Source organism: Neocloeon triangulifer, unplaced genomic scaffold (assembly GCF_031216515.1).
Source record: "Neocloeon triangulifer isolate White Clay Creek 2 clone unplaced genomic scaffold, ASM3121651v1 ptg000003l, whole genome shotgun sequence".
Taxonomy (NCBI): Eukaryota; Metazoa; Arthropoda; class Insecta; order Ephemeroptera; family Baetidae; genus Neocloeon; species Neocloeon triangulifer.
The window spans coordinates 8728212-8753317 of record NW_026775546.1 but is presented as its reverse complement, the minus strand read 5'-3'; the positions used below and the strand labels follow the sequence as shown (position 1 = coordinate 8753317).

The 25106-nt window shown below is 38.5% G+C and overlaps 4 protein-coding genes across 22 annotated transcripts in view; 2 read left to right on the top strand and 2 right to left on the bottom strand.

Moving 5' to 3' along the window:
- Window positions 1-396: 396 nt before the first annotated feature.
- On the top strand, window positions 397-2483 carry LOC132192408 (GDP-fucose transporter 1). The gene is made up of 6 exons (XM_059612366.1): window positions 397-626; window positions 700-904; window positions 1031-1169; window positions 1228-1314; window positions 1623-1915; window positions 1979-2483. Exons 1-6 carry the CDS (start codon window positions 553-555, stop codon window positions 2192-2194), a joined length of 1014 nt encoding a protein of 337 aa, XP_059468349.1. The 5' UTR covers window positions 397-552; the 3' UTR covers window positions 2195-2483.
- A 1836-nt stretch (window positions 2484-4319) lies between these two features.
- Window positions 4320-6671, top strand: LOC132205617 (FGGY carbohydrate kinase domain-containing protein). Of its 2 annotated transcripts, none has more exons than XM_059634785.1 (9): window positions 4320-4656; window positions 4743-4854; window positions 4906-5146; window positions 5268-5569; window positions 5629-5827; window positions 5887-6019; window positions 6070-6144; window positions 6192-6469; window positions 6516-6671. In XM_059634785.1, exons 1-9 carry the CDS (start codon window positions 4474-4476, stop codon window positions 6592-6594), a joined length of 1602 nt encoding a protein of 533 aa, XP_059490768.1. In that variant the 5' UTR covers window positions 4320-4473; the 3' UTR covers window positions 6595-6671. The 2 variants fall into 2 exon arrangements, with proteins under 2 accessions (XP_059490768.1, XP_059490769.1); XM_059634786.1 differs by having other exon boundaries at window positions 4516-4656; window positions 4920-5146.
- On the bottom strand, window positions 6168-15267 carry LOC132205616 (F-BAR domain only protein 2). Of its 8 annotated transcripts, none has more exons than XM_059634777.1 (21): window positions 15203-15267; window positions 14800-15119; window positions 13297-13388; window positions 13025-13241; window positions 12703-12960; window positions 12545-12643; window positions 12398-12494; window positions 12107-12340; window positions 11360-11470; window positions 10588-10638; window positions 10253-10358; window positions 10052-10194; window positions 9858-9991; window positions 9726-9796; window positions 9333-9520; window positions 9073-9197; window positions 8635-9011; window positions 8448-8580; window positions 8189-8391; window positions 7909-8138; window positions 6168-7850 (listed from the first exon to the last, which is right to left on the bottom strand). In XM_059634777.1, the coding sequence occupies exons 2-21, from the start codon at window positions 14827-14829 to the stop codon at window positions 7777-7779; spliced, it is 2973 nt and encodes a 990-aa protein (XP_059490760.1). In that variant the 5' UTR covers window positions 14830-15119; window positions 15203-15267; the 3' UTR covers window positions 6168-7776. The 8 variants fall into 8 exon arrangements, with proteins under 8 accessions (XP_059490760.1, XP_059490763.1, XP_059490764.1 ...); XM_059634780.1 differs by having other exon boundaries at window positions 9333-9448; XM_059634781.1 differs by having other exon boundaries at window positions 12197-12340.
- A 3104-nt stretch (window positions 15268-18371) lies between these two features.
- Window positions 18372-25106, bottom strand: part of LOC132205568 (serine/arginine repetitive matrix protein 1) — a 49510-nt gene continuing 42775 nt past the window's right edge. For 8 of the 11 annotated variants that reach the window (XM_059634668.1, XM_059634667.1, XM_059634671.1 and 5 more), the window contains 6 exons: window positions 24824-24961; window positions 23328-23513; window positions 21814-22140; window positions 21205-21234; window positions 19861-19971; window positions 18372-19129 (listed from right to left, as the gene is read on the bottom strand). In XM_059634668.1, coding sequence (XP_059490651.1) covers window positions 18747-19129; window positions 19861-19971; window positions 21205-21234; window positions 21814-22140; window positions 23328-23513; window positions 24824-24961 — 1175 coding nt within the window. In that variant the 3' untranslated portion in view covers window positions 18372-18746. Of the gene's footprint in view, window positions 19130-19860; window positions 19972-21204; window positions 21235-21813; window positions 22141-23327; window positions 23514-24395; window positions 24468-24823; window positions 24962-25106 lie in introns of all 11 variants that reach the window. The other 3 variants (XM_059634673.1, XM_059634675.1, XM_059634670.1) reach the window with 3 other exon arrangements.

Genomic DNA, 25106 nt, shown 5'->3' with positions numbered 1-25106 from the left:
TAATTTTTACATATTCTCAGGGGGTGAATTGGGTGAAATGGCTACAATTGAAACTTATATGAAATTATAAAAAAAGGAAATAATTATGCAGAATAGCGGAAAATACAAAAAATAATCTAATTGTTAGGGTAAAAAATTATTACAAAAAATTTAAAATTTATAGTGGAATATAAAATATAATACGTCATGTAAGTAAGTAATGAATTTTATTTCATTAAATTCTTATTATTAATTAAAAACTTATTTATAAAACTCATTTTTTTCTGAATATTTACATTGAAATGATTAAAATCCCTCTTATTGTTCTCACATAATTTTTTCCCACACATTCCTGGCGGTGAAATTGCTCAAACTCCTGCCACACCCCCTTTTGCCCAACCACGCCCCCTTCTTGTTTTTATCTATTTATTTTGATTATACACCTGAAGCCGCCGCATTCGCTGTTGTACAAACCAAACGTGGCAAAAGAACAAAGAAGATTGCTCTGCAATGAGTTCTGACGGTCGGCGCCGTCAGTAGAATTGCAAGATTCGTTTCAACCTCACGCACAAAATGGGACAGGAGGGACCGAAGAATTCCCTCCTGTCAAGTTACATCCACATCGCCCTTGTCGTTGCCGCTTACTGGTTCGTGTGCCGGCTTTGATAAAAAAAATGAAGAATGCAGGCATTTAATTTTAATCGCTTTTTCTCTTAACAGGGTTGTTTCCATTCTGACCGTTTTCGTCAACAAGGCCTTGCTCAGCAGCAAAACTGTCGACTTGGACGCACCGTTGTTCGTCACTTGGTACCAATGCGTTGTGTCCACGACCATCTGTTTTGTCCTCAGCAGTCTGTCAAAGATTTTCCCGCAACACATCAAGTTTCCAGATGGGTCACCGATGGACACTTCCGTCATGTGGAAGGTAAATTTTAAATTGATAAAAAAGTGAATTAATTTTTTGCCTCTATAAAAGGCATTTTAAATTAAGATTTTTAATAAATCTGATGTGAACAATTTAAGATTTTATTTTAAATCTCTATAATTTCAGATGATTCCACTTTCGATTCTATTTACGGCAATGATAGCTTTTAACAATTTATGCCTGAAGTACGTCGGTGTTGCTTTTTATTACATCGGTCGTTCGCTCACAACCGTCTTTAACGTCATCCTCACTTATCTTGTTTTGGGTAAGCAAATTGTGTTGCGTTTGCAGGTATTTTATAAATATTTCTGTTCAAACAATAGGTCAAAAAACCTCTACGAATGCGGTGTTGTGTTGTTTGGTCATCGTCATGGGCTTCTGGCTTGGCGTCGACCAAGAAAATGTTGTTGGTGAGTTTCATTTGAAAAGTTCCTTGAATTATTGCAATACTTATTTTTACATCTTAAATTAGCATCTTAATATGTCATGTCATTTTCGCCAAAAGTTGTAAAATACTGAATGCTATAATGTTTTTATTTGAATCTCAAATTGTACATTAATTTTGTGTAAAATATTTAATGAAATTTATATTTTATATTGAAATTAAATGAGTTTTAATTAAAAAAGGACTATATTATCTGTATTTAATCTTGGATCAAGTTACTGTCTGCATTTTATATCTATTTGTGAGGTTTGTAATTAATAATTTTTATTTAAGGCTCACTGTCTGTGATCGGAACCGTGTTCGGTGTCCTCGGCTCACTGTCACTGTCCATGTACTCGATCCACACAAAACGGGTGCTGCCTTTCGTCCGCCAAGAGATATGGCTGCTCTCTTACTACAACAACTTCTACTCTTGCTTTCTTTTTCTGCCTCTGATCGCCATGAATGGAGAAATCAAGGAAATCATCAACTACCCAAACCTCTTCAGTCCATTCTTTTGGTTCCTAATGACGATTGGCGGGCTGTGCGGCTTTGCCATTGGCTACGTCACTGCCCTTCAAATTAAGGTTTGAAAATTTATCTTTAATCAATATGAGAATTATTTAAAATTCAACACAAATTTTTCTCAGGTGACTTCACCTTTGACCCACAACATTTCCGGCACTGCAAAAGCCTGTGCGCAGACAGTGCTGGCCACCTACTGGTTCCAAGAAACCAAACCCTTCCTTTGGTGGGCTTCCAACTATGTGGTCCTCTTTGGCAGCGGATCCTACGCCAGAGTCAAACAAAAGGAGATGGAGGATCATCACAAGAACAGTCTGCTGAAGAACGAGACGAACGTCTGATCTCTCGTGAAGAGAAGTCAAAACTTGCCTCATATTTCTTGACGCCAGTTTTCAGTCATTCCAAAGACTATAAGTTAAATAATTATTTGTACGATGGAAATTTTAACCAAATTTTGAAAATTTCAACCGGTTGATTCACCAATATTTTTCATTTATATAGACAAAATTTATTATTATTGAGCATTGTTGATTTGTTTGTGTTTTATTATGCAATCAGAGTTTGATATATTTTCTCCACATTGTAAATTAATAAATGTCAGGCGCTGCTTGATGTATTGCAAAATGCAAATTGAAATTTGATTCACATTCATACACTTGGATGTTGATTTTAAATTAAAGCAGTCTGTTGATGCTAATCTTAAGTGATTATCGGGGTTGACACAACATTTCTTCAATGTGTGCCCAAAATTTTAGATATTTTTTTAGTGTTTTCCAAATTTTATGCTTTGTGGAGCAAGAAATAAAATGTTGCTGCATTTATTTTCACCATATTCAAAGAAAACTCTTTCCAGTTAATAGTCAATTTTATGGACAAAATATACAAGTTCAAAATTTAAATACGGTGCATACATTTCCATTATGCCAGAGGTTGCGACTACACCATGGCACTGACCGATGAGATGAAAACAGACACGCGTTTTAGCATAAAAACAAATCGGGCAATGATAAAAGGTGTCAACGAGATGCTGCAGCTGCCGATTTGACAGCAAAATTAGCATGGCCGCAAAGGGAATTTAAATTTCAAATCGGGAGAGACGCGCTCTTGTCTCGGGACTCCTAAGAGCCGCTCAGTCTGCACAGGGCCCTGGTCGCGAGTGGTCGCTGCGCGGCCGAATCTCGGTGGTTTAGGTGTTCTCTGGGTGTTGGCTTCGCTCCTCAGCCTCACAGTCGCACCCTGAGTACACTCTGATTGCCGCGAGTTTTACCTCGTCCTGCTTCTTTTTTTACAATTAATTGGTCCAACACTTGGAGGGAGATTTGTGGAGGCTTGCACTAGGTAAATGGCTCGATATTGCACTGGCTCTGTTCTTACTCATAGGTGCATATCTACCATTTCCTAGTGGAGGTCTCTGATGACAATAATCACTGAAAATTTATATCATTTTTTTTTGTACTTTTGTTCAATTTCTAGATTTTCTTTATTTAATTCTTCAACTGTGTGATATAAATGATATTTTTTGTTAGGTTCATTATATATTGAGTTAAAAAAAAATTAAATAATTACAAATGTAATTTTTTTTTTATTTTAAACTTATGTACTATTTTAATGCTCCATGATTTGTAATTTTAATTATATTCTTAAAAATATATTGAATAAATTTTAAATTTGGCTGAGGCTGACATACCATTTTTTTAAACTTTGGGACGAAAAAGCTGTTTAGTACAGTCAATAAAAAAAATTAATTATAGTTTAAAGTTAAAAATTGTTAATTGAAGTTTCTGTTTCTTGCATTAATAGTGTTATTCCTTGATGCGTTGTGTAAGACTTGACTTTGTTGTGTATTTTATTGCTGGTTGTCATTATAGTAAAATCAATATCTTCAATTTTATGATATTTTCTATTTTAGTTGCAGTCATAGTTATGTGAGCTGCTATTAATTTCTCACGATACTTTTTTAAAATTTAAAACAATATTTTGTCTGAACAATTATTATTATTATTAATTTAAATTGAAAGCAATAAACAAGCTTTTTTAAATGATCATTTTCACCAAATTTACATTAAAAAATAATTCTGCGTCAAAATGACGAAACTTAAATAATAATTACGTACTTGTTTTATTTTTAAATAATTTTTTTTTCAAATTTATGCAATCTTAATGTATTTTTCTGTGACTTAGCACCTGCCGAAAAAAAAATAATCGAACTAACGAGTTATTTCAATTCAACGAATAAATATTTTTTCATTTAGAGAAATGTTTATTTTTTGTTTGTCATGAAATATAAATTTCACATTATTTTTTTCGTTGATTACAAATAACTCTGCTTTTTTTTAACTATAAAAAAAATCTCGCAGTTTTTCTAAAAAACTTTTCGGCTGCCTCGCGCGCGCCGCCTGCTTCGCTGCATGCACATATATTAGGGCCCTCACTTTTATGACCTCGATCTCGCGAGACCGAGATTTCCCTCTCTACGTCGTTATCAATGATCGAGTTTACATCTTTCTCCTCTCCCTACCCGTCGTGGAATAACAAAAACAACAACGTAGACGGACGGACAGCGAGCCGCATAATCTGACAGTTGAAAAAACGCTTTCGGTTCCGATTTGTGTAGAATAATATGTCGCAAGGGTTGTTCGTCGGGGTCGACGTTGGCACGGGCAGCGCCAGAGCAGCGCTGGTCACTGCCGAGGGAAAGGTGCTCGCCACGGCCACCAAAAATATTCAGATTTGGACTCCGAGGCCTCATTTCGCGGAGCAGTCGTCCGAGGACATCTGGAGCGCCGTTTGTCAAGCGACAAAGGTGACATTCCATTCACTCAAATTTAAAATTAAAACTGAGCTGTCAAATTTAAAAAATTGATGCACAAATTATTAAAATTATTTTAGAATGTTTTAAAAGGTCAAGATGCAAGGAATGTCAAAGGTATCGGATTTGACGCTACCTGTTCTTTGGTCGCACTGGACAAAACCGGACAGCCCATTTCAATTAGTCCAACAGGTAAGATTTTCAATTTTTTTTTTTTTTAATAATTTTTTATTTTTTTGTCAGGTGCAAACCAGCAGAACATTATCATGTGGATGGACCACAGGGCAGAGGAGGAGATCAAAGTGGTCAACGCCACCAAAAACAAGGTCCTTGATTTCGTTGGAGGCAAAATTTCACTTGAAATGCAAATTCCTAAATTGCTTTGGCTCAAGAACAAATTCGGCGCTGAATTTTTCAAAAAAGTTGACCACTTTTTCGACCTTCCAGACTTCTTGACCTGGAAGGCTACCGGAGTGACCTCAAGGTGCTAAAAAAAACTCATACCTAAAAACAATGTACTTTTTTCCATTTTGGAAATTTAAATTTTTAAATATTAATAATTAATATAGTTTTTTTCCATTGCAATTATTTTAATTTTTAATCAGGTCGCTTTGCTCGTTGGTCTGCAAATGGACATATCAGGTCGAGGAACATCACAAAAATGGCTTTTGGGATCGCGAATTTTTTGATCAGGTCGGTCTAGGTGATTTGAAATCAGAGCAAATCGGGCTCGACGTGCGAATGCCAGGCTCCGTCATTGGAACCCTGACCTCGGAGGCTGCTGCCCAACTCGGGCTGACCTCGGAGGTCAAAGTGGGCACCTCGTTGATTGACGCTCACGCTGGTGCGCTCGGCATGATCGGCTGCAACGCTGCCGGCACCACCACAAACTTCGTCGAAAGATTAGGTAAAAAATTAAATAGAAAAGGAAAAACGAGTTTTGAAATTTTTAAATTTTGACTGCAGGATTAATTTGCGGCACTTCGTCGTGTCACATGGCGGTGAGCGAGAAGTGCCTTTTTGTTCCTGGCGTTTGGGGACCCTATTTCAGCGCAGTCCTTCCTGACCTTTGGCTCTCTGAGGGTGGGCAGAGTGCGACAGGTCGTTTGCTCGACCACGTCATCCAATCTCACCCAGCGAGGGACAATTTCAAAGACAAAAATCTGTTAGTTTTCATTTAAGTAATTTAAAAAATAAACTTATATTCAATAAAATCCAAAACAGAAATGAAATTCCAGCCGAACTGAATAAAATTTTAGAGAGCATTCCTGCGACGGATTTGACCAGCAATTTGCACATTGTGCCTGATTTTCATGGAAATCGCTCGCCTTTGGCCGATTCTACCAGAAAGGGAATGGTATAGGGTGCAAAATTAAGATTAAAGATTAATTAATCCGGATTATTTAGATGTCTGGATTGGATTTTGACACTTCAACCACGAGCCTCGCCACCCTTTATTTGGCAACCATCCAAGCCATTGCGGTAGGTTATTGTCTATAAAAAACTATTTTTAATTAAAAAATTATTAGTACGGAACGAAGCATATCTACGAGACTCTTCAGAAACACGGACACAAACTAAACGTTGCTCTGATGTGTGGCGGTCTGGCAAAAAATCCCGTTTTTGTTCAAACGACAAGTGACGTGTTGGAAATGCCCGTATTGCTGCCCGAAGAGCCGGAATCTGTGTTGCTCGGAGCAGCGATTCTTGGTGCAACGGCCGCCGGTGCCTTTCCCACTGTACACCAAGCGGCCATCAGTATGGGTGGCGCGGCCACGAAAATTCTGCCTCAACCCACCACGCAAGAGTAAGACTTTTTTAGGAAAAAATTGGAATTTAATTTTGGATTTTAGGTTCCACCGGAAAAAGTACAAAGTGTTCCTGAAAATGCTGGATGACCAAGCAAAGTATAAGGAAATGATGAGTGAATAAAAATAATTTTCAATTTGCTGAGATTACCCACCCATTGAATAAAATTAGTCAGAATAAGAATTTTTTTATGCATTTCTGTATTTATTTGTGGGATAAAATAATAACCCGCCTTCTATATAGAGTGGCAATATATAATGCTTATACAATCATAAAGTAATGAGGCATTTATGAAACATTTTTACAATAGCAGCCATGAGAACAAGCTGATTTTACGATACGATGGGCGACACATAATAAAAAATAATTGATATATTTATAATTATAATGTATCCATATTTAAGGTAGACACAGAACAACACAAAAGCGAAATTAATGTTTACAACTGAAAATTAACCATGAACACTTAAAACGAATCGAAAGCTTTTAAATGATTAGCCCTTCAAGTGGAACAGCCTGATTTTTCTCAAGTTAATCATTAATTAATATTCTGCAACAAGTTCGAACAACCTCGCTGGTGCAAATTTAAAGTCTGCGACGTTGCTTTCGGGGACGAGATAAAAATGTTCAGTAGAAAAAGGCGTGATTAGGGCCTTGACAAGGAAACATTTAGTGTTAAATTGTATGTTTTGAATTCTTTTCTCCTCCGGTATCACAGAAAACGATTTACCAATTTACAAGTCGCCGCGCTCTCTCGCAATCGAGATATTACAATTTTGAGGCTTCTGTGGGTGGTTGGCACATGATTATTCCAGACGTGACCTCGAATGCCAAAATCGAGGCGATCGCGAGGAGCCGTGGCGCTTTTTTGACCACACTTTTTGAGTTCAAAACTTACACGGAATGCACAACAAAACGCGAAAACTTCTTTCTCTCGATTCAAAGATTCTAGCAGCGTTAGTAAAACGTGAATCTGGCAGTCTTCTCTTGTATTTCTCTCTGGACATTCAGTGACATCACTTACAGTGCTCTGGAACCCGTGCGCTTTCGACGCAATTGCAAAAATAAGAAACCGATTGAAACTGTCAAAAGCGCCAAATTAGAAATTTTGACTGGATCCGACTGCACTGCAGAAGGAAATTTCCAAACTTAAGTTTATATATGCGAGTGAACTTCTCATTGGTTGTCTGGGCTTTTCAATCACAAATCAGGCCAAATGGAGAGGAGCAGAGAGGCGGCGGCCGTGGCGGCCACCAGCACCACGCAGACAGCCAAATACGAGCCCTCCTCGACACAGGCCAGATGCTAGCAGGCCGTCGGGCCAGGCGGGGCCGCATATCGATACTTTGAGTCAAAGTCAGCGTCACAAATGTACTTACCTAAAAGAAAGAGATAATCATAAATTTTTAATTTCAAACTTTTTTTCAAAATGCTCACCGGAAACAAATCTTCTTTTGACAAGAGACAGTCTGTAGCCGGTGCCAACAAGTTCGAACTCTGCTCCTGACAGAGTGGTTCCTTCGCAGTTGAACTGGGTCGCAATTGTGCCTTGCGAACCTGGTCCATTGCTAAGCTCAAATCGCGCCCTGAGAGAACCAACTCCGTGGTTTTCACTGTGCTGGGAAAGTTCTGTAAACTTCCACATCGCTCTGTTGCTCTCGGCCACCCTGAAACAAAAACGTCAGCATTGCACTTGAGCAATTATTTTGTCATTTACCAAAGTCCGTTTGGCTTTGATTGCATTCCGAGAACACCCCCGTCGACGGGGACGGCCACTGTGAGGTTGAGCAAGGGCGAAGGAGAGGCCATGGCGTGGCTGTTGTACTTGTAGTCGACCCTCAGGTCAGTGTGACCTTTCTCACATTTCCAGTACGAAACCAATTGGAATGGGCACGAAGAAGCACCACTTTTTGATTTAATCTGGAAAAGAGGATCAGCTGTCACAGCGAGTTGAAAAAAATCAGTGATTCACTCACTTGGTACTTTAAAATGTCCACATTGAAGTAAGAGGCAGTGGGGTTTTGATCAAATTGTCGTCTCAATAGGGCAGTGAGGGCACTCATGTTAAATTCGTATGAAGTGACCTCAGTCGTTGATTGTGATGCATCCCTAAAATAAAAATTATCAGGAATTTGTCGATTTTGATATTGCAGAATTAATTACAATGTTATTAGTTGCCTATTGGGCACAACGTTCTCCAGTCGATGCGAATTTTTTACTTTGAAAGAAAGTTGCGCTGGTGAAGGGTTGTTGGCCAGGATGGTGACGATTCCTGCTGGAAACGAGAGCATCATGTCACCGGACATTTTGATCTGGCAACGGGTCTCATCTGAGCCGCGGAAAAAGGCGTGGATGATTTCGTGGAAGGCGACGGCCAGGGGGACGGTGTCGGACATGCCAATGGTGAGAGGGGAGGGGCCTCTGGACGAGTTGAGCACTCCTGAGGTGCGGAACTCGAGGCTGTTGGTGCTATCGGCGCGGGCGATATTTGAAGGGGCAGGGCTAGCGGGACTGACGCGTCCTCTAAGCTGAGGGGTGCCCTGAAAATGGAAAAATTAAAGTGAGCAAGTTAAAGGAATTGGATTTTCAGTATAAAGGTACCTCTCCTCGTCTCGAAGGGGGTCTTGGAATGGCGATTGATCCCATTGTAGGGGTTGGAGTCTGACGTTGCTTTGGTGGAAGGGCAGGCTGCATTTCTCCAACTTCGGCAAAAATGTCTCCAAGATCTGGAATAAAAGGGCATTAAATGTAAACTGAAAAAAGCTTCTTTCTTTCTTTTTGTATGGCTTTATTGAAAAAAAAAGCTCTTTGATCTAGGGGATTTTTCATCTATTCTTGCTTTAGAAAGTTTTTTTAATTACCTGCATATCGAGAAGTCTGAGCCTCCGACTGAGGCATGGCTGGACTCCCTCTTGGACTGGAAAGGGCCGGGGGGCTCTGCAGCTGCGAGTACTGGCCTGCAGACACGTTGGCACCACTAGGCGTGGATGCCACAGAGCTTGAGGGACTTTGGAACAGATTCAAGCCTAACAAGTCACTACTTGGCTTCCTACGAAGCAGAACACAAAAAACATTTACAGCAACTACGAAAGCATGCACAAAAACTAGTGAATTAGTAAAAAAAGAAAGCACATCATCTATGGCAAGGCACAAATTTTTACTGCAAAATATTCAAAAATTAAAGTCGGTGTTTTCAAAAGCCTTGCAACAAAATTTTTAAATAAGCATTGAGCAAGACACAAAATACAATTTACCCTCCGAGCTGCTGAGAGACAGATTGACTTCTTTTCATGCCATCGTGGTCCACACTTGACCCCCTTCTTGCCTAAAGATGTATAAATATGTAATAAGGATAAAACAATTCAAAATTTCAAATAAATATTTACAATCATTTGGCCCACAGAAGAAAGGGTCATATTTTCGACCGTTGCTCTCAGTTCGTCGACACTGGCGCTCATTGCTGAAGTCCCATTGATTTGTGGCTTGATCTGGACGTGTATTTTTCTATCCCTCTCATCATCTTAAAAAATAAAATTTTTTAAATTTTACAAAATATTAATTATTTTTCATTAGGTTTTACCAGAATCAGTATCCGAGCTTGAATAGAAGTTTTTGTCATTATCCCAGTTGTCGACCTTTGGCCTGATTCTATAGCCCTCATCATCAACCTCAGGGGGAGGCGGAGTGCCTGACTTCCTGCTTGAACCATCGTCCTTGTCCTCTCTATATACATCAAATAAGATAGATTATGATTTCAAATCTTTTGATAAAATTCCCTTACCCATCAGATTTATCCTCCTTGTTGCTATTGTTATCCTGAGAGTCTTTCTTTGAGTTTTTCTTTGCCTTCTTCTCCTTCTTTTTCTCACGCCTACTTCTAAGAAATCCTGCAAAGTCCAATTTAACTTAGCTCCGAAGTCCTGCTTTTTCAAGAACACGAATACATCTATTTGTGTGTACTCTAACTCTAGACAGATATTGACTACTACTGAGAAACGACTCGGCCGGGATTGAGGCTTCTATGGGCCGGGCCACATTAAGGTATAACATACAGCAGTGAGTGAGATTGATACAAATTTTTTGCATTCGTTCTAGAGTTGAAAATAACAGAGGAACCTGTAGTCCAAGTTGAGATACTAGTGTAAGGGGAGCGAGGTGGTGAGTCCTCTGATCCATCAAAGAGTCAGCAATAGAGACAGAAAATAATCAGTCATCAAAAAAACAAGAGTGAAAGACTGTGAGAAAGAGATATAATGGAAATGGATGAATGACGACTTGAATTATTTCGACAATGTCCAATTCAAGCTGTCATGTGACCAGAGACATTCCACTAGTCTATGATTCGATTGATGGGATTAAATTGAAAATCATTTAGAAAAGATGCGATGTGACTGCAAATCATCCCGCCTGCAATTCATATTCAACAGGGGATCAAATTAAAAAAGGAAGAAAAATATCTGATTTATATTGATTGGTTGTAATTTAAAACCCGATTAAAAAGTGAACATTTATTGTGCTGGAATTTACGTCCACCACCAAAACAAAAAAGGTTAGTTCAGTTAGTTTAGTGCCAGAGAAACAAAAGTTTAAGTAAGATCTAAATAAAACTAATTGATATCTTACTTTCTTGTTCACCAAAACCTAAAAACAAACTTGACTTGTTAATTTATTCCAGACAAACCAAAGTTCTAAATTGATTAAACTAATGTTCATAAAAAAAGAGGCGGAGTTGCAGCCATCCACGATGCAGGGCATGCGATTAATAAAAATCTTGAGCCAAAACATAAAACACATTCATGTATGTAGAATTAAAAAAAAAATGCTCAGGGGAGCTGATTTTCAAGAGTCTAAATAAATGAGAGAAGGAGATAAGTATATTTTTTTATACTCTGTGTTCCGCGCAACGGATTCCGAACAAGAGAGGCGGTGTTGGTGGTTGTGTTATTGGGCCCGGTTGGACTCGTGGGCGCCGAAGTGGTCTCGCCGCTCTCTTTCAATCCTGCAATCACAACACAACTCTAACCCCCGAACTGGAGCTTGATGCTCGTGCCACCGGGTGACAAATTAACATCGTTAGTCACGCAAAACGGGACAAAAGTAATTAAGTTGCCGAGAGATTATTTACATGAATTTCCTCTCAGAAACTTACTTTTCAGTTAATTTGTCACAGTTATTTACACCAATGGCACAATACCTCTGTTAATGTGGAGAATCAAAAGCATATATTCGGTGACACAAAATAACACAAATGTATGTTAAAGCATTTAAGCCCATATAGCATTATAAAGCGCAGAAAAAGCAAAATTTTGTTACAGGAAATTTGTAAAATGTTATTTAAAGCAAATTTCAAAATTAGTTAATCAACTCTAATTCTTTTTAACTTTGCTTTTCTTGCCGAGGTGCTTTAACGATTAAAAGTGAGACAAACTACAAAAACCATGCAAAAAATCAACACAAGCACCAACCCTGATTACCAATTAATTTCCAACTCTTACCGCCCACACCTTACCAAAAAACCTAGCCCACCAATATCAAAAGGTGCTTTACACATCAATCAAAGTGATCTTGATAAAAAATTTGGCTAGAAAAAAAATACCAGCACGATAAATCATCGATACGTTGACGACGGACATACCCTGGGAATTAGGCATGAAGAGATTGAGAAGGGAAGTTGTGCGGCGGGATGGTTTGCTTTGTTTTGTTGGCCTGCCTGCCTCTAGATTACCTGAAGCCGATTCTTTTTTAACCGGCTTGTCGCCGCTGCCGTTGGCCTTTTCGTCCTTTAACGATGCCACCTCCCCACCCCCCACGCTGACTGCGGTAGACACTGGGCCGCCAGATATACTCACTTCCTCAAATTCTATTTGTTCTGCAAAAATTCAATTCTGTTGAGCTTTGATCTTCTAAAATAAATACCCGATCGAACCTGGTTTTTCTAGGCCAGTGTATTTATTAAGGACGAACTGTTCCAGCAATTTGTCCACAGTCAAGTCCAAGCACGATCTTTTAAATTCCAAGTGAACCTGTTGTGAAAAATTGTAAAAATACTATTCGTAAATGAAATAAAACAGACCTGTCCAATTTGATCATGGTTGTTGAGAAGATCGTCAGCATAAGTGCTTAGAAACTCCTTCATTTGCCTGACATGGGCTTCCTCAACTTCTTGGAAGTGCTAATAGGTGGCAAATAAAATAAATTATAACAAAGTTAAATTAAAAATTTTCTGCAAACCTTGCAGGCGATGAGCATCTTTCTCTCGAAATCCTCTTTCGTAACTGCATACTTCTCTACCAGGGTTTTGTACTCTTCCTGAGCCTTTCTAACCTTGACCTCCGACTTTTCCACATCTTTAGCCGAGGCGTTTTCCTTCCTAAGCTTGTCGAGCTCCAAGCTGCGCTGCGTGTAAACATCCTTGGCCTTCTGCACGGCCAGGGTCGTTGCCTGGATCGACTGAACAACCTCCAAGGTCATCGACTCATCCTCCTTGACCTGAGCATGAAAATTCAACAAAGTCAGCCATAAAAACAATTGAAATTTTTATATCGATTTTCACCGTTTTATGTTTCTTGTGAAGTTCCTCTGAGTACTTTGTCACGTCCTTGACCAGGTCGGAGATTTTCTGGAACATCTGGCCGTGCAATGTGGACAACTTTTCGGACGAGTTCTTGAGCAAGGTCCACAGAGGGGCAAATGTGCCCTGGCCGGTTGAGCTACTGGCTGTTTTTGCATGCTTCGTCAGAAGCTTGCAAATATTTTCCTCGATAATTGCTCTTAAAAAGTTATTAATTTTAAGAAATTTTTATTAAAATTAATATTATAATTTACCTTTCTCGGAGATATTCGGACAACTCTTTGCTGGCCAAAACGCCATGTTTCATGTTGTGGTACAAAACATCAAAGCCATTGTTTTTCTCGCCCTGAAACGTTGAAGAAATTTGCATTCAATTTCATAGGCATCGAGTACGGCAGATGAAAGGAAAAAAAATCATTGGCCAGACAACCAATAGAGAGTAAATTGGGCCTGGAATCCAGTCGAGTGTTTTTTAATTGGAGCCTGCGTCACTTTCTTTCTTTACTGCAAGTCCCAAGTACGCACGTCCGCTCTTTTTATCGGCACGTGGGTATGCAACCTGTCGAGCGGTTTCACGCAAACATCAAGCTTTTTTCTCTCTTATCGCGCGCGGGTGGAAAAAGCTCCGAAATTAGTTTGCCGAACGGAACGCGTGTTCCACTCCAACACTTTGGCGCCGGCAAACAAAATTAACAGCGCGCCGCGATTAATGCATCAAAGTGGGAAGCCTGCTAATAAAACACGAAAAAACGTACAAAACCGAACGTGACCGTAAAAGCAAACGGGCTCTAGCCGGTTAAATTGCAAATAATAAGGTCAGCTTGTCAAGTATTTACATCACTCTGTCGGAAGAGCTTGAGGAAAAACCATAATTTTTTTTTATAATCTCTAATCTGTTGTGTGGAAAAGAGGGGCGTTTATTGGATGCAGTTGAAGTCCTAATTGCAAAATAGAATAATGCACAAATAAGCTTTATGCATTTAATTAGAGAATAATAATTTGAGCTTAAAGGATATGTTATAAAAAAATTAGTCGCTAAATTTTAAAATATCTGATATAATTGAAAATTTAATTGATACAATTTTTAAAATTTGCAAAGCAACGTTACTCTTTGAACAATTATGTCAACGGGCAAAGGTTAATATTCTTGTGTTTCTATGAAATGTATTAACCCAATTACAACTTAATTCAATAATTTAGTTTTCCTCAGTCGGTAAGATATTAATGGCTGTTTTTAATAGGAAAAAAGTAAAAAAAAAATCTTAATAATTTTCTAGTACAATGCGTGAAACACCAATAAAATGCCCTAATAAAATAAATCCCTTTTAAATTCAGGGAATTTGTTTTGAAAAAATAAACAACAAATTTAATATTCAAGCACAAACCAACAGAAATAGGCTGATTTGAATAATCGCACAGTTCAAAAGTTTCTCAAATGTAAATTTAAACCTTCAATCTTGTTAGAATTCAAAATAAAAATTATCAAAACAAAGTCCGAGGAGCGTCCCAATTGTGACACCGAGCAGCAGTGCTCTGCTTTCACCGCCCTTAATCAAAAGGGCGTCTCGGCAGAAGTGACCCTGCGGAATTAAGGTCACTCTTCTCTAATCTACCTTGCGGCGGGTCAACATGTGCGGTGCCCGAGGGGCAAAGTGCGACGCAGGCGGCCCAATTAGCACCGGGGCGCAGCAGGCCCCGCCAGAGGGTGTGTCGAGAGTGCTGCTCGGACACCACTAACGACTCTTCTCGCGGCTTACCCAAAAATAATCGCTGAAGTCGACCGTCATCGTGTGTCGTCAGAGGTGCAGAGTCGGCGCCACCCGCTGCATCGCCCCTGCAATTATTTCTGGCTTGGCCCCCGACGCCGAACGCAAAGCTTCTTGCGATGAACGTCCTCGGTCGGTGAGTTCGCAATCGTCGCCACCGTCCGTCCGACGAATCAGCTGCAGTGGCGGACACGGCCCATTTTCCGAACACTCACGTTCGCATCGATCTACGATATTCGCCGACGTCCACCTTCTTACAAAGTCTCTGCGAGTGCGCGCCGATTCGCGAATTTTTCGCTCCCGAAATCCGCCTGCAATGATAAGCTTAGAATAAGAATTTATGTAGTCAAATTAATTAACCACTCGGGCTGAAAAGTAACGAAAAGTGTCCAACCTGAGTCTCGCAATCGGTCTTTGTTTTGATCGCCCACTTTTTCCACTTTTGAAACAAAGTTTTACCGCGTGGTGGCGTGGGTGTCTCTTCGCCAATCACCGTACATAATATTGGCGCGAAAAATGACGCATAGTTAAAAGTTTTCGATTCTGCTTATTTTATAAAATTGGCACCGTGTGTCAGAATAACTTCATTTTGAACTATTTTCCTGTTTAATAGAACCGTATTAATATCATTAAATGTGTTTAACTAGTTTATTTTTAAATTTATACTGATTGACTTTTGCAATATATTTACGATATATTAATGCGTGGTATACAATTTTAAATAGGTGCCATATGCGTAAATAATACTCGTCTTGTTGCTGCAACACACGGAAGATGAGATGATATTTTTTTTTAGAGCAATTATCATCTCATCTTTCGTGTGTTGCAACAATTAGACGAGTAATTAATTACATACGGCACCTATGTAAATTTTAAAATTCATTTTGAATACCTTCGTGATGAATATTCATACAGAATAATTAAATTTAATCAGCAAAATTTTTTGCATTATTTTAATTCCAAAATAGAACAAATTTGTTCAGCATTTTTTTTTAAATATTTCTTAAAACATATTTTTTACGTCAATTTTATATAATTTTTCAAATTTTTAGAAGAGCTGAAAATTATATAGGAAATTTTTGTAAAAATAAAACCACTTGAATTTTATGAAGCTGTAATATTTATTTAATTAGAATAAAATAATGGCAATGAATCAAAAAAGGTCGAGATTTTTTTTCATATATCATAACGAACTATTATAAATTTCCAAATACAGTTTTTCAATGATAGTTAGTGAGATTAATGACTGCATCACACCATATTTTTTTCGTTTCAATAAACGACATCACTCGTTTTTCGTCAATAAAAATGTAATTCACAAAATTTGTTTTCTCTTTTAGCCAGCTCACACAGTAAGTATCATTATTGTGAGTGATATACAACAACACTATACGCATCATTTCGTCAATTCCTTTTTATAAAAAAAAACGCAGTGCTTTTAATTGTTTCTGGAAAAATTAAATTTTTTTCCGAGACCCAACAGAAAATATAGACAGTGATAGCGGGTCGCGGAAATGGCCAGCATAGGAAAGAAAGCCCAATTTAGATGAATTATGAGTTAACTATGAAAAAAATTATTTTACACACAGTTACAATTAATGAATTAATATATTATGAAAGTGGTGAGAAATGCACTGGAAAATAAGCGCAGGTAAGGCGGAGAGTCTGCTCTGCTGTGCAAATTGTGCAACAAAAAAGGATGGCCTCTAACAATAAGATTATTTTATCCAACATCACGTAAATCAGGCAGTTTTTACAAATATACGTCTCACATGAAAATGTGTGTGTAATGTTGTGTGTGTTGGTGAGAGTGTGTGCGCGCGAAAACGCTACGATTTTTCGGGGCGAGGCACAAGGATTCTTACATTTTATCTTTCTCAGCTAAAACTGCTTCCCGAGGCTCGAACAATTATAATTTTAAGTATCGAAATTATTTTATGCATGGAAAATTAGCTGCTATATAAAAATGCGGTTCGGTGGTTTTCTATTTTATTTATAATATTCAAATTATTCAAAACACAGGTTCACACACAGGGGAAAAATCGGATCGATTTTATGAGAATGATATGGACGTCATTTTGCAAAAACAGATGCGTGCATTTCACTGTTAAAAATTCAGTATAATAATTTTATTTAAATATGCATCGTTTTCACGCATCGTTTAAGTAAATTTTTCTGTTGTTCCAAAAGCACAGGACGAAATTTTACACTTCAATAATCAAGTGTTTATTCTTACTTTCTCTCCTGGGAAATTTACAGTTTTTCAAACGGCAAAATACACGTGAATATATTTTAAGTATCACCAAGAGACATTAAATAATGAAACGCGAGCCTTATTTAGTTAAACACTTCTTTCTTTTCCATCTGAACTAACATAATTATGCTATAATGCGTGTGAGTGTGTGTGTTGAGGTTTCGGTTTCTTCCTTGAAGAATAAATATATTATAATATAATAGAGTGATCGCGCTGCGTTTAATAATTTTTTTACGCCCTTAGTTAAACATCGTAGGCCTAAAATCTAATAGTGACTTAATCAATTATAATGAATCAATCAAGTATTACAGCATGCTTTTCGTTCTTGTCCGCGAGTTCCGCTTTTTAAATTTATTTAGACTGAAAATTTGCCCTTGTATCGCTTCCGAAAATTTGAACCCTCCTTCAAAAGCACCCCTTTTTCAGCACAATTAATATCACTTTTCGTTTTCGCGTTAAATAGATCCTCTGCTCACCACTTTTATTTTTTACTCCTCGTCATTAGTATTTAGCTCTACACCAAAACACAATTATATATAAATATATATACGCTTGACTTTTACTTTTACACATGTATACCGCGAGCGTATGGTGGGCCAAGTTAGAAGAGAAGAAGTTATTAATTTGAATTAACAGAACTGACTGAGTGACTCCTGAGAGTTTTTTTTTTGCATTCTCTAACACTTATACAAGTTCTTTTCCCATTTATACTCGCGACTGCCGAAAGATACTCGGTAGGTGTAATTTTAAGGACATCCAAAGCGGCACGGAAAGACTAAAAACTAATCTTACACAAGGTTGCGCAACAATGTGGCGTTTGCTTCGAAAGTCTGAACGACTTTCATTGCAATTCGTTAAATTTTACACTCTTAGGTGTGGAATGAACAATCAGAGGAACTGAAAATACGCCTGCAAAGAAGATGGAAACTTTTGACTGGCGATTTTGATCTCACTATGTCGTTTAAGAAACTGAATTCTATTTTTAGGCGTAAGCATCACTCAAGTGTATGATCCAGTCCAACAAAGAGCACTTTTTAACTGTTTCCTCCCCTGTGATAATTTTTTTTAAACCTCATTAATGATATAATATCAGTGAATTTCTGAACAATAAATGCAGGGAGGAAAAGGTCTAAAGTTACCCTAGTTGAACTTGCATTACCGTTACACTTAAAATTATAGGGTGTAATTAGACGTAAAAAAGCATCACAAATTTTCATCCTATAGTTTTTTTTAGATTCCTTCTGGAAATTCGACTCTTTCCCGCAGCTATTTGAAATGTAAGCTCATTCCCTGACCTAATCAAGTCGTATTGTATTGTTTTTTTTTTGGAAATGTGTGTTATTTGTTTTCTCACAGTTGCCTGCACCTTATAATGATCAAGGATCGAAAATTCTCTTTAGCGTTTCAACTGCGAAACGAGGGCTATACCGCAACAAACAAAGGAAGCTGCTGGCCAAAGGGGCGCAGTTTTACTTTTTTAGCAACTAAATAAGGGGTGAAATAATTTTGCTCATTATAGGTACAGAAACTTATAAGCACCATCAGGATCTCAGGACTTGCATTGAGGTTCGACCAGGCTATGGGGTTTTCAAAAATCTCTCCGCTTAAAACCCTAAATCTAAATCAATTAAAAGGGGGTCCGCCGACGGTTATTTGGGGCAAAGTAAGCAGTGAATTATTTTCTCTACAAATTGTTAGCATCTTTTCCCCAGAACTTGTCGAAGCGGTTGCGCGCCTTCTCGAGCACGTCCGAGGCGACCGAGCGGGCGGACGGCGCTTCGATGGGCTCAGGGGCCTCAAGGATTCGGTAGCCGGAAGACCTGACAGGTGCGAGTGGCACTTCCGGGGCCTCCAACACCGTGTACGGGGCTGAGGACGAGGAGGAGGGGGCAGGCTCCAGGTCGGGGTCGTCAAGCCGCTTAAGGGTGGTGCCCGCCACCGACTTGATGGCGGGGGCCGCCTCCGCAGTTTGAAGGACAAGGGCGGCGCTCTTCTGCGTTGGCGGGGTGGCTTCCGAGTGGTCCGAGCTGTCGGCGCCGTCGCCGTTGAGCACTACCTGGGCCGCGTCTGTGTCGCCGAGACAAACACAGAATAATGCGCTCGGTCAACGTCTCTGACCTCAAACTTGGCCACGTATCAAAATTTTCAGTCTTTTCCACGATTTGCAGTTTTTTACTTTTGTAAAATCGAATTTCATTTGTGTGTGTATAATTTTTTTAAACTGCAAATCGATAAGACAATCATAAGTTAGAACCATCGATTTGAGTTTTTTTACGGACACATAAGCGGAAGCTGAGAGAAGTAAGGCAAAAAAGCAAAGTCGAGCTGAACTCAAGCGAAAAATGCAAAATGTTTGTAATAATAGTTGGAGGGAGAGGCCAATCTCAAAAACAAATCTTGACTTCTTTACAGTCAGAGAGTGCGAATTTTGTGCAGCAAGCCAGCATATATCGGGAGTTAATTCCTCTTTCTTTTATAGAAAAGCTTGGAACATATTTTTTTTTTCTCAAAAATTCCTACTTAATTCTAATTTTAAAAAAGGCACCGGCTTTCGTTAGCAGCAAAAACAAAATTTTCCTAAATAATTTCAGTGCCGATTTGCGCCAATACAATTGTATTTTATTTATATCTAGTTTCACTGCCAGTGCCGAAAAATTACACAAAAATTAACCAGATATCACGTTGATATATCTCTATCTGCCGGGAGTTAATCAAAATTATATCCAAAAAGCAAAATCGAAGGAAAATCAATCAGCGCCCGTCGTTCGCAGAGGCAATTATGTTTCCTTAGGATGTACCTGCTACTCCGATTTCCGGGGGCCCTTCCACCTTGTCGAACGAGACTTCCAGCGAGTTGACAGGGGCTCCCCAGTGCCGCGAGGACTCACCGTGGGGTCTGCTTAGCTCGCCTGAAATCATCCAGATGTGCAGTTTTACTCTCTGCGATTAGAATTAAAAAGCACGTTCAGAAGAGATGAGTTCTTCGAAGAGTTGAAGCAACTCTCAATTATACAAGAAGTGCGGGAAATTAACAATGAGCTATATAAAATATACATGACCTGAGTGAAACTGAAATTTGCAAAGAATAAGTTTACAAATTAATTAATGATGTTTAAATTTAATTTTTGTTAATAATTCATGCAAAAATAGTTTTATAAAAAGCGTCTTTTCTTAAAATTTTTCTTTTTTTCTTTTTGAAGAAGTGAAAAAGTGTTGGCATGTTTTGATTAGAGAACTTCAACTGAAGATCCCTACTTTTGATATTAATTAGCTCGGTGTTTGAATTAAATTTTCGTGTGCTTTTGCTATATATAGGTTAGCCCGGCTGACACTGAAAAGCATCCGTGTGTGGGCTATAAATTCCGTCTGCTGGAGTTAAATGAAAAACTGTGGGTGTTTTATTGCCAGAACCAGTACATAGTGATAAGCTCGGAGACGCGGCTCTGGGAGGAGCAGCGCGAGGCAGGATATGAGGATCCCTTTTATATAAATTTGTGCGCTGTGCGCCGACAACATACACAGTGCGCCTCGGCACAACGCAGGAAGCTGAAATCTATTGATATCGCCTCTGTGCGTATTTAGGGGGTGTATTTCACAGACACTTTCAATGAAAAAAAAATGTATGATTTAATCGATTAAAATTACAGAATTGAAACTAATTCTTGTTTCAAAAAGTGAAAATGTATCTCGCTGTTTTAATGAAATAAATTTTTTTTATATATTATGGTAATTTTTTTTTTAAATATAGATTTTTTTCATAATTTTTATATTTTTTAAAAGAGAAAATATAGGACAGATATAATTATTGTAACTTTAGACATTTTTGTGAAACGGAATGTAAAATAAGCAGCGAAAGATCCATGCAAAGCTGTGGTGGGAATGAGTGATTTTTTTTTTTTTTTTAATATTGTATATTTTTTTTCTCAGATTTTGAATACAGCGATCTGATTTTGTGATGAAACAGCGTCAGAGTGCTGCATAATGGTCAAATAGATTTATTTGTTGCTAATTTTGACGAGAAACAGTTGTTGCTCAAGTTTAATTGAATTCCAAATTGGAAATTCATTAGTTAATATTTAGGCTCCATCTAGGGATCAGCGTGAAACACCAACAACACTATTTTAGGAGAGTTGTGTTCATACCTCGGGCTGCCTTGCTCGCTTGCGGCACAACTACGAGGACCAGAAAGCACATTGTCAAAAAGGACTTTTTCGACATATTTTTTTCTTTTTAAATATATTTTTGGACATTTTAAGAGAATAACAATTTTGATGAAATATAATGAACTTTCTAGGAACGAATTTTGGCTATTTCGCAATGAATAATAGCAAGAAAGAGAAAAAGGATGGTTAATTTTTGTCGCAAGCCAATCAGCATCTGGTTCAGTTCTGAAATTTTGACAAGTTTAAATTTTTCCTTATCAGGAGGAACCAGAAACTGGGCCTGTGTGAATAGAATAACGAGCAATAGATTAATGCATTCCTAAAAATTTCCATTTTTATTATTTAGACTATAATCTAATTTGCAGTTAAATAGTTTCTAGAAGCATACTAGACTGTTAGTTATTTTATGAGTTTTTTTCTAAAACCACTGAAAAATTTCCCTTGTAAAATTTACTTTGACGAGGGATAAAAACCATTTTTATTGATAATAAAATTAATTAAATGCAAAGACAATTTTCCAAGGTTTATTTGCAGTATTCAAAGAATTAACCAGATTTTCAGAAAGTCATTCCAAAATGGGAGACTCACCTTCGCGGACGTTCTGAGTGACCGTGAAGGTCTTGCCAGTGTCAAGGGGCACTGTCCAGTTGACAGGCTCGGGGGAGCGCATGATGATCTGCTCAGGAGACTTGACCCTGGTGGGCTCCGGAGGCGACTTGACGAGCGGCTCGTCGTCGATCAGCGACACCGTGTTGTTGGTGTCGGGGCTGAGGAGTTCGTCGGCAGGCGGAATTTCCTTCGTCTCGGAGCCACCGGCCGACGGCGGGGTCGGCTTTTGCGTGTGCACCGCCGGCAGATCTTGCTGGGCAGAAGAAGTAGACGCGGCGCCGCCGTCACACGTGTCGACGCCAGAAGCTGCCAAAGACACCAATGAGAGCAAACGACTCGAGATGGCGGGAAACGAAGAGTGGATGCCGCCAGTCAGTTTCAATAAATTTTTGGCCGTTTTTATTTTTTATTTAAATTTAATTATTTTTATTTCGGTTCAATTCACATATTTTTTGACATTTATACACAGGTCTTGGTTAACGTTTAATAATAATTATTATTTGTCTAGTGCAAAATAGTCACAATTAGCTTGCTCCCGTGGGTTTTTCATATTTTTCTTTTCTTAAAGCGTTTGTACTCTATGTAAACTAAACGTTTTGGAAAAAGCACTTGATTAAGAACGTTTAGTAGTTGTTCCACTTGGGTTTTGCCGTTTTCGCAGTTTTGTCATTTTTCTGTTGCTGCTGTCTCGCGACATTAGAACTGCTAGGTCTGCCACTAACACTACTACTGGCAGCCGAACCGACCCTTAAAGAACTTGGTCGCGGCGGTACCGTTTTCGGTCGAGCTTTAGCGGCTGAAATCAGTTTCACAATTACTAAACTTTAGATTGCAAAAATTAACTCTTTCATATTATGTATAATGGAATATATTTATATAAAAATTAACTAGATCACACCACGGCAAAAATAACATCAATCACTTGCGGCATCCACTGCATTTACAGAGAGAGGATATTTTGAGTGTTTCTTAAAAAAATAATTGCAACTCGGTATACGGACGCTTCGATTTCCACATCAAAATGCGTCCATCTATGAGTCAAATAGAGCATGGAACCTTAGAAGAGTAAAATAAATTCTATGTAATAATATCAGGTGGCGATGTTCCTGTAATGAAAACTGCTCTAATTATAATACGAATAAAACAATGAGCGAAAAGATTGTTAAAAAGCTGTAAAAAGGAAACCACCACCGTTCTCATGCATAAAAGCAAATATTAAAATTATTATTTTACTCTCCGATACCATGAAATACAGTATTGGATGAAAATTTATGGAAATGATGAGCGTGAAGTACAAGATGAAAGAGAGAGAGAAAGAAAGAGACACCAACCAATTTTCTATAACACTCCTTCGCTAAGAAAGAACCACCGCTATATTTTTAACTAGACAGTGTTCATGCCAAATTTGAAGAGGTAAAACATTACACAACAGGTGCGGCTACAGGAAAGTCTAGAACTACCGGCTCCCGACAAATGCATCCAGAGTTACTCACTTTTGTCGTCGTCTTTCTTAGGCGCCGGGGGAGGCGGCTGCTTTTTCACCGGCTCTGCTCTTTTGCTTTTAGGGCCGCTCTGAGCGGCGTTTTTGGCAGACTTGCCTATTGTTTTGTCCTCGCTAGTGTTTCTCATAGCAACTGAACTACTTTTGGAACGGGTTGCAGATGAAGTATTGAGGGATGCTAAAAGAAAAAACAGCGCCGGTCATACCAACTGTGGCTATAATAATTAGGGTTGATCTATAAGTCGTACTAACAATTTGAAGAAACATGTTTTTGTAGTGTGAAAATTACTCGATTTAAATTAAAATTCAACCCCAATTACTAAAGTTCTATATAGGTGGGGGATATTTATCTACTGGCTGACTACTGAAGTTTGGCTTGGATGAAAGAGTCTCGCAAGCCATAAAAAGCCATTCTTGGTTCGTTTGGTATAAAAACTACAAAACAAGTGTCAAAATAGACCAAGATCGAGGTGACGAAAAACTTCTCTCGACGTGAGACTTGAAAAGAAGTGATTCTCCGGAAAAATATTGAGAGATTCGTTAGAAGTGAAAAATGTCTGCGTGTGGTGTGTGAAAATGAGTGGAAAAGCAGCGGGTCATCACCATCTCAGCAAACAGAGAGAAAAATGGGGGCAACATCGAACGTCACATTTATCAAATGAAATCGTCGGTGACAGTCAAAGCACCAGAAATCACACCAATAAAAATTGATATCTCTCGCTGCTGAACGCAGAAGGGTTTTGTAAACTAGCAGACTAATAATTTTGTCTATAGATAATATAGCGGGCATTAAAATGCAATGAATGAAACATCAAAAGCCGTGTGATGGGGTTTAGTAAACACTCTATTACGGAATATGTCGAACGAGAGAAAGAGAGAACAAAACTACGAGCAGTTTTTTCTCTTCAACTATAAGAGCAGGAGAAAACGTTCCGTCACGCAGGCAAAGGGTTCTATACTCAAGATTATAACTAGATTCATATCCCAACATAGAGGAAGAGAGGAAAATTCATATTCAAATGAGAGAGACAGAAAAAGGTAAACACGAAACGTTCATTACTTGCTGCAGACTGGTTGCAGATTGATTGGAAGACGGCCCTTTTGAGCAGGGGGCTGCTCTCCTCCCCATACACTAGAAAATCAACCACCCCATCACAGGTTAAAGGAGAAAGCTCGTCTCCAATTGATAATGAATCAAACTAAAAAAAACTGAGCTTGTAATTCCAATCTTCTTAAAAGAAAATGCATTTATTTCTTTTTTACTCCGAGACGATTTTTGTCCTTTGAAAAAATCTTTAAGAACCGTAGAGATCGAAATGATATTTATAAAAATAATCATTCACATGAAAATATCATTAAAAATATTCAGCCAAACTTATGCAAGGATCCCTTTATTTGCGAGCTGGGTGATGACGCGCGTGCTTTTTTCATTGCCTCGACGTTTTCCCACTAGTGAGCTACTTGGTGCGAAATAAAAGTGCAACTTACTGGGACGTGGTCGTCGTTCGGTGGGGGCACTCGCCTTAGGAGCGGTGGAGGCGGCGCTGGAGGTGGAGACCGGGGTGCGCGGCTGTCTTTTAGGCGAACGATTTTCAGACACCAACGGACCCACAGACTGGGATCGAGCTGAACAAAAAATAAAAAATTTTAGCAAAAGAGAAATACAAAAACTTTATAGGTTAATTTTATGACGGTGTGGAATGATTAGAGGAATTGGGCTTCTGGTGAATACAATTCTTATACCTTAACCTTGAATCAATGTTAAATTAAA